We start from the raw sequence: 8,439 nt of genomic DNA, 5'->3' as shown, positions 1-8,439 counted from the left end.
TTAGAAAATTCAAAAGTATTATTTATATTTTTAAATTTCGTATCAAGTCAAAATCAAACAAACAAATTGAAAAAAGTAACACATTATTTTTTTCTTTCAGAAAAAAGTTACTATATCTTTAAATTTTATATTTCTCTGTAATTCGAAAATCATATTCATCCTCGACGTGACAAATAATATATTTAACATATCCTGATTCCTGACCAAGAAAGGAAATCTAATTAAGGAAACTCATTACAAGGAAGTTATTAAATCCATTCCTTGACCTATTAAAAGTTAATAATTCTTATGCAATGAACTTTAGATACCTAAAAATAAAAGGATCATATAGGCCAAATTAATAGTGTGTTGACAAGTTGTGTTACCTAAAAACTCTTAACTAAAAGTAGTTTTACCTACTGGTCAACTATGAGATCAGAATCAAATTATTTAAAAAAAATCAGTAAGGTTTGCTCACTATTATGGTTACTAGCATTTTTGATCCCTTAATTTTATTGTAAGTTTTTTAAAATTTTAGTCCTTATGATATGTAACTAAATACAATCTTCGATTACTTGGAATATGCACTTTTGATCTTTTTATTTGTGAACGATCACGTATTAATTTTCTGAAGTATTAATTGTTTCATCATTTAATTACTTAATTATATGGTATGTTAAACGTGTATTGTTACTCCACATTTGAAAGTAATGTACTTTTAAAAATAGTCTAAATATAACATATTTTCAAAATCTCTTATTAACGACAAAAGTATACTAAACAATCCATCATGCACAATCCTTGTTGATAAATATGTTGAGTACTCGTATATCAAAAAGATGAAAATTAGAGTAACTATGGATCAAAAGTGTTATTATCCCTTATTACTAATCATGATTTTTCCCCGCTCCACACTTTAGGAGGATCAATTATATAGCATGTTCCCACTTACTTTTTAGGATGACTCGAATTTTTAAACTATTGATTAATGATGGAGATGCTCAATCACTTGAGCAATTTTTTTTATTATTATTCCTTTTCTATCGTTATTTTGGTAAATGGAGGAATTTCAAAATACTACTCGCAAATAAAAGCAAATGAGATCACTACCTTAGCAAATACAACCAAAACTGAAATCACTATTTTAATTTCATTTAAATTAATTTTCGGCCTTAAAATTAAACTTTCATTATTTTATTGAACCAGAACTTGTCTAATAATACCTTCCAAATTTGCTGATTTTTCTGTTTGCTAGTGAAAACTTTTTTTTAATGCAATATCCAATTTATACTCAATAATATAGAATAAAAAAAAGGAAATGTACTTGTTTTGGAAATACGTTGAGACGTCATTGTTGACGGCATAATTCTGAACAAAAAGTAAAAGAAAATGAGAGGAAAGTCAAGTCAAATTTTACTTACTTATCATTTATTCACATGTTGCTTTCACAGACTCGAAATATTGGGTCACTCTTTACGTATTCCCCAAGCCTATAGTTAGTGGTGATGATGGTTGATAGTAATATTTGGTGTGGTATTGTGGATAGTAGCTAGTGATGATAGTAGTTTGTAGTAATAGTTGATGATGACGGCTGATAGTTGTGTGGATGATAGTAATAGCTAATGATGATAGTGATGAATGATGATAGTAGCGACTATGATGGTGATTGTCGATAGTGATTAATGGTACAATATTATTGTAGTAATTATAAATGATGACTAATGATAATTAATGACGATTGATATTAACAATGGTGATAGTTGTTAATGTTATTCGTTGATAATGATGGACGGAGACACAACAACATTCAATTCACATGTTGCTTTCATAAAACTGGATCACTCTTTGCGTATTCCCAAGCCTATGAAATAGATAAATAATATTTATCTATAAATACCCCCTTTATTATAATTTGATCCATATATTCCCCATTAACCATACTCTTAAATTCCTCAAGGGTCGATTTCTCCAAATTTTCAGCCTTATTAACCATCTTATAATGGCTAGTGCTAGTGCTTATCTTGCGGAAGCTTATGTGACAAGGAAACAATTCAAGGAGAAGGTCATGAAGAAAATGGACGATACTAAAGCTGCGGAAATTAAGAAGCCCAAAAATTCGTCATCTTCTTCTTCATCGTCTTCAGGTGGTGGTTGCTTTTCTCCCATGAAAATAATATTCAAAAAAGTCCATCCTAACACTACGGCGGCTCCGCCGTCATCAGATGAGACCTAACAGTTTCTCTTCTAGCTAGGCCAACTGTATTTCTTTGTTTCTTTTTTATTTATTTGATCATGTGTTTTGGAATTATATATATATATGGATTCAAGTTCAACCAGACTGATATGATGAATTATATGTTCATGACAGAATATGTTTAAAGAATTTACTTGTACATTTACATATTTTGATATATTTCTTTTTTCCGACTGTTTTTGTTTTGGTATCTAAACAAATGATGAAAAAGAAAAGAAACAAATCTTTTTTTTGGTACTACTATTTAAATCTTGAAAATAAAATTATTTTTATCATCTGCTTTAGAGCTTTCGATTTTAAATCCTAAATAAGAAAAAAAATGCCGCATGAATCCATAAAAGACTAGAAAAATAAAGGACACCAATAACGTTTAAGAAATGGGTCACGTATTATGTATGGTCATTTTAAGGGTTTGAGGTGAGATGAGGTGAGGAGAGATTGATTTTCTTTTGTCTATAAAAATGAGTGAAAATTGAGTGTTTAAAGCCATTTTGTTTCTAAGTGTTTTAAGTCATAAAATTCTTAAAGTCAATCAAAAATGAAAAGTTAGGATTTCTAACTTTTTTTCTAAGTGCTTAAAGTTATTTTGTTTGGCCATAAAAATTATTTTTATATCCCTTATATTTAAACTAAATTTCCAAATTATCATTTTTATTCTTTTAACTCTAAAATTCACATCCGTTTGGATGGGCTTAAAAAGTAACTTTTATGTATGAAACGTTTTTAGAACTTTGAAGTGCTGAAAGTTATTTTTATAAATAAGCAGTTGAGTGTTTGGATAAAAGTGCTTATGTTGAAAATAAGTGTTTGAATTTTAGGATTAAAAGAATAAAAAGGGTAATTTGGAAATTTAATTAAAATATAAGGGATATAAAAGTAATTTATATGGTAAAAAAAATGACTTTAACCACTTAGGAAAAAAAGTTAAAAATTCTAATTTTTCATTTTTACTGACTTTAAAAACTTTGGCATAAAATTAGCATTAGACAAATATAAAATTAGCATTAGACAAACAAGTCAAAAGTAAAAAGTTGACCAGCCATTCAAACGGTATCTAAATCTAACGAAATTCGAAGAGAAAATTCATGAAGGAGCTCATTTCAGGATGGTTTTTGCTCCAGTCATGGCAAATCGAATTTTCTTCTCCACTTTTCAGTTCCAGTTAGGGGCCTATGGTACTCTTTTTATTCCTCTTTGTTCTTGTTTTTTTTACATACCCCGTAAAAGACATTTTGATTTCTGAAATTTGCTATTTTTATTTGATTTTTCGATCAAGCTTTCAAATTGGTGTTTTATCTGATTTGCATAGTTGAAGCTTTGTCTTCCATGGTAGCTCAAGTTTAGTAGGTGATGGGCTCGGCTGTGAAAGAAATGTGTTTATGGCTCTTTTGTTTCACCTAAATTCATATATATTCCTCTCAAAAATTGCTAATACTCTCCCTTGATATTTTTGAAACCTATACGCTATAAAATATTGGATTATACAATTTCGACTAGTGATGAAAAAATTGAGCTTTGAAATTTCAAAGTTGAGTTCCACTTTGAATTTTGCCACTTTTAAACTAGGTAATACTATTTCTATGATACTAGTTTCTATAATTTAAGAAAAAAGTTATAATTTTTGCGGTTTGGGGCTTAAGCTCACCTTGAATGAGCCTTTGACAAGACTGTTGGACTGCTGTCATTATAGAATGGTTAATTAACACTAACCGAGAAGATCAAATGAATGTCTAAATTGAAGCCTGCAGCTTGGGTTCAACAAAACTATTTCTTGGTGAAATAGTGAATTTCAGTAATAAAAATTCACAACTTGATTTCTCAAACGTCATAAAGTTTTACATATTATTGCTGCCCATTTAAAGTAGAAAAACAACATTCTTACACTTATAGATTATCATTCGTGGATATCTCTTATAGTTGATTGTTATGGGCATGTTTTCAGTTTTGATATCTCTATCTGCAAATATTGTTGTCTACAATTGAAGTGTTGTTTCTTCTTGAAACAGGAAAGTAAATAAGTTCAACGATTCGGATCCTCTACTATTCACGAGCTTGACAACTGAAGACCTTAAAGGTACAGAGTGATGTTTGATATGTTGTTTGCTTAAGACTGAAGTTTAATTGTTTAGATACTTGTTAACGAGTATCTCTTAGGTAAGCTGATGAAATTTTTTAGTTAGATTTTGAATTTAATTATAAAAATATTTGTCGTCTATTATAGTAATTATCTTCATTAGTTAGAACATTTTGCTTAAAGTCGCTGTTTCGATTGTATCTGTAGTCCTCTCCCTTGAACTGAAATCAAATTATAGAGAAGCATTACAAAAAAAGGATGGTTTATTTCAAGTTAAGATCAAGAAGAATAAAAGATAGTTATTTAAGTTGCATTCAATTTTTAAAAGGAAAAACACAATCATATACATGTCACCAGAAGATAATCAACTTTAAATTCATAAAAAAGATCTAGGTCTAAACTCATGTCTGTAATACAATTGGCTTTCTTTTAACTTTTCTATTTAAGGGACAAATTTCTTCTGAGCTCGCGGGTCACTTCTTACTCTCTTACTGTTTTGAGAAAGCGCTTCTTGTAATCTTGACAATAGGACATACTGTTTTTCCATTTTCTGGATGATAAGTGATCTTGTACCTTCTCTGGAATGCTCACCAAATTCTTCTAAAATGAATGTATAACTCTTCAATTGTTCTTGAGGTAACCTTGTCTGCTTAAGTTGATGGACCTACAATATACAAATAATAAATAAATAAGCCAGCTAGTAAGGTTAAATACATACAGCATGAGTAGACAACAAGAAAGATAATTACAGCTTGTTTAGTCACAAATGAGGAACTGGATTGCCTTGATGCCACATTCTCAATAATAGTGCTTGAAATCTACAATAAAATTATATTTTAGTACTATTACACTTGATGAAGAGAACCAATTTATAGAATTACTTACTTCTGTTGCATTACTAGTTGTAGAAGGGCCTTCTTTTTTGACTTGCTGATGTATTTGTTGATGTGAAGCTTCAGATTGGTTTCTTCCCATAAGAATAGGACATTTTCTACTATTACGCCCTAAGTTTCCACATGATCCACACTTCTTTTTTTGCCTTTTCTTGATACTTTTAACAAGGTAAGTTTTCTAGAATTTGTTTCTTTTTGTGTTGTCTCATCAATTCCTCTCTTCCTTAGTTTTTTTGGTCTACCTGGTTGTGCCTTGTATATGGGTGGAAGTGGTGGTTCTATCCTCGTCTTAGACCATTGATCAGAGCTGACAATTGGCAAAATGGATGGGTTATAACTCTTCATATACTGCTCAACTATGTAGCATTTATGAACATACATGTTAGGTTCATCCTTCTTAACCCATATAGCTGCAATAGCATGACTACAAGGTATTCCTGTTAATTTCCATCTCGTACAAGAACATGTTTTCTCCTTGAGATCAACAGAGAATATTCTACGATAGATGTACTCAATTTGATAGTGAAATTGATCAGATTTAGTGTCAATACATTCTGCAGCTTTAGCCTTATTTTGCTCTAGCTTCAGTATGATCTTTGGATAGATTCTCTGACAATACTTCATCATTTTATCTCTGTTCTTTTGAAGTCTGGACATCATGTAGATCCTAATTGATTCAATCATTGTCCAAATATTCTTATCTCTTACCGGTAGAAGTACACTATTGAATGACTCACACAAATTAATTAATAACACATCACACTTTGAAAAGGGAGAGAAAAAAGCTCTTGACCAGTGGATGGGGGGCTTATTAATGAACCATTCAGGGGCTTTTGGATCTAATTTTCCCATTTCTTCCATATGCTTGGAGAATTCAGCTTTTGTAGTTGCTCTGGTAGCTTTCCATAGGACATCTTTTAATGCTTGTCCTCCATAACCTTCAGTCTTAAAATTGTTGTGCAGATGTCTCACACAAAATCTGTGTGCAACATGTGGCATTGTCTCATCAAATGCTGGAATTAAATCTTTTTGCTTATCTGAAATGAAAGTCCAAGCAGAAGGATTTTGTGAAATGCCTAGATCCTCGTCAAGAAGTGTAAGAAACCAACTCCAAGTTTTCTTCAGTTCATCTTCCACTATTGCAAATGCAATAGGATACATGTTGTTTTTTCCATCAATGCCTGCTGCTGTTAGTAGTTGCCCCCCTTGTTGGTTCCCTTTCAAATGGCATCCATCAATCCCTATTATGGGTCGACATCCAGCTAAGAACCCCTGTTTACAAACTGTAAAACACAAATAGAGTCTTAGAAATCTTTTTCTATCATTGACCATTGTTTTTGAATTTTCGTCCAACTTCAAAATACATGTAGTCCCTGGATTACTCTTCTTTATTTCAGCACAGTAATCCCACAACATCTCAAATTGCTCTTCTTTAGTAACTGTAATTAGATCTAATGCCTTCCTCTTTGCCATATAAGCTTGATTTCGTGAAATGGTACAATTATGAGTCCTCATCACATGAGCTTGAAATTCTCACACCCCAATTTGGATTAATTCTAAACTCTTCTACGTATTTCTTAGCTAAAAATCCAGAGTCAATAGTTTGGTTATCTCTTTGATTGCCACAGAAATGGTCCGGACCTATTGTCTTGATCATGAAAGACTCATCTTGATTAGCCTTTGATGCGAATATGAACCATTTGCAGTTTGACACCTTACAAGTTGCCCTAGATCTCTACTTTCATTCTTTTTAAACTTGATATCTTTTTTTTGAATCACAGAATATACCTCAACTGCCCATTTGAATTCTTTGCTACTACTGAAAATCATATTAAGTGCAAACTTAAAATTTGAATCTTCCAAATCCCTAGTTGCGTTGAAAACAATAGATCTTTTATGATTTTCATCGTCAGAATCTCCATGCAAACTCATCAATTCCTCATCTGATATAGCAAAGTCATCTTCTTGAGTGTCATTCGAAAACATAGCCAACATATTTGAGGAAACTCCAAGCTCAACAGTTTTTCCTTTGACTTGATTATCTCTACTTTTTCCAGTAACACCAATCCTCTCTACAGTAGAGTTGATGGTTTTATCAAAAATCAAATCAACTTCTTCCAAAGAATAATCAGAGTCATGAAATGACTCACATGCTTCAGTTGTCGAATCATTCTCATCACTCTTCTCGATTACATCGACATCTATCAAACCTTCTTCATCATGTAGTACTGGGCCACCCTCGGAATCAACCACATCATAGTTCCACTGATCCTCATTTGTGTGCTCGACAAATATCTCTACCTCTTTATTGTCGGGTATTTCATAAAAAAGGTGGTTGATAAAAGTTTTATGCTTGTCTCAAAATAAGGCCAAACTTAAATCAAAATTTTACTTTTCTATCATTGACTCTCAACATTTTCATACTCCGCCTCATCTAAATAATAGAATTTTCTTCTCTCTTGCAATAGTCATAACAAGCTATTTGTTCACTAACATAGTTCATCTCTGGTTCAAACACCCACCGACCATTATAGCGTAGTTTAATAGTGTACATATCTGAATCTCCACCTTCATCTGCCATGCGAGAAGCAAAAATAGCATCTATTAGGATTGTTATACTAAATAGAACCAATAAAAATATAAATTATCATACAAGTCCAAAGTAGTTTTGAATTTGAATTATGTTGGTTTTAATTCTTGAAGAATTTAGTTATATGTATGAGATTTTAGAACTATACAGTTTAATTATGTGCACACCCTCGTGTCTTCACTTCTATTTATTGTTAGAAAAAATTATTATCTCCATAATACTTAATTACATGAATTTGTTTTAAATGCAACTTTAATATTTTTTAAATATAAATACAACCCATAATATACACACACACACGCATTATTTAAAAACATGGACAAAAATATATAGTTTGTATTCATGTCTGAATTACCATATAATCAAAGATTTTAATTTTTTTTCATGAAGCAATATTAAAAATTTAGTCTAACTAAACTCATCTAAGTACTCACATGTCACCACCCAACCCATCGGGCCTTGCGGGCACCCACTTTATGACTTGAGCAGGAGAACTCTTAACTCCTTATATAAGAACATTTGCGAAATTTAAGACAAACTTGAAAATTAACCAAAAATTTCCAAAGAAAACTCTATTAAAGATCAGTTTATTCAATTATGCGAACCCCCAAAGGATACTAGTCTAAAGAGGTACAAGAGCTACTCAGAG

The 8,439-nt window shown here is 31.3% G+C and overlaps 1 protein-coding gene and 1 pseudogene across 2 annotated transcripts; both read right to left on the bottom strand.

The window, feature by feature from the left end:
* Positions 1-4,610: 4,610 nt before the first annotated feature.
* Positions 4,611-5,420, bottom strand: LOC129903920 (uncharacterized). 2 transcript variants are annotated; one of them, XM_055979439.1, is made up of 3 exons: positions 5,193-5,420; positions 5,057-5,125; positions 4,611-4,971 (listed from the first exon to the last, which is right to left on the bottom strand). In XM_055979439.1, the coding sequence occupies exons 1-3, from the start codon at positions 5,280-5,282 to the stop codon at positions 4,750-4,752; spliced, it is 381 nt and encodes a 126-aa protein (XP_055835414.1). In that variant the 5' UTR covers positions 5,283-5,420; the 3' UTR covers positions 4,611-4,749. The 2 variants fall into 2 exon arrangements, with proteins under 2 accessions (XP_055835414.1, XP_055835415.1); XM_055979440.1 differs by lacking the exon at positions 5,057-5,125.
* Positions 5,312-7,576, bottom strand: LOC129903524 (uncharacterized; annotated as a pseudogene).
* Positions 7,577-8,439: the final 863 nt, after the last annotated feature.

Source organism: Solanum dulcamara, chromosome 9 (assembly GCF_947179165.1).
Source record: "Solanum dulcamara chromosome 9, daSolDulc1.2, whole genome shotgun sequence".
Lineage (NCBI taxonomy): Eukaryota > Viridiplantae > Streptophyta > Magnoliopsida > Solanales > Solanaceae > Solanum > Solanum dulcamara.
The sequence above is the reverse complement of the archived record's forward strand: the minus strand, read 5'-3'. Positions and strand labels throughout refer to the sequence as shown.

Coding starts and splice junctions, on each gene's coding strand:
- LOC129903920 (XM_055979439.1), bottom strand. CDS start 5,282: ATGGGAAGAAACCAATCTGAAGCTTCACATCAACAAATACATCAGCAA. Junction 5,126..5,192: donor CAACTAGTAATGCAACAGAA/GTAAGTAATTCT, acceptor ATTTTATTGTAG/ATTTCAAGCACTATTATTGA. Junction 4,972..5,056: donor CATTTGTGACTAAACAAGCT/GTAATTATCTTT, acceptor TGTATATTGTAG/GTCCATCAACTTAAGCAGAC.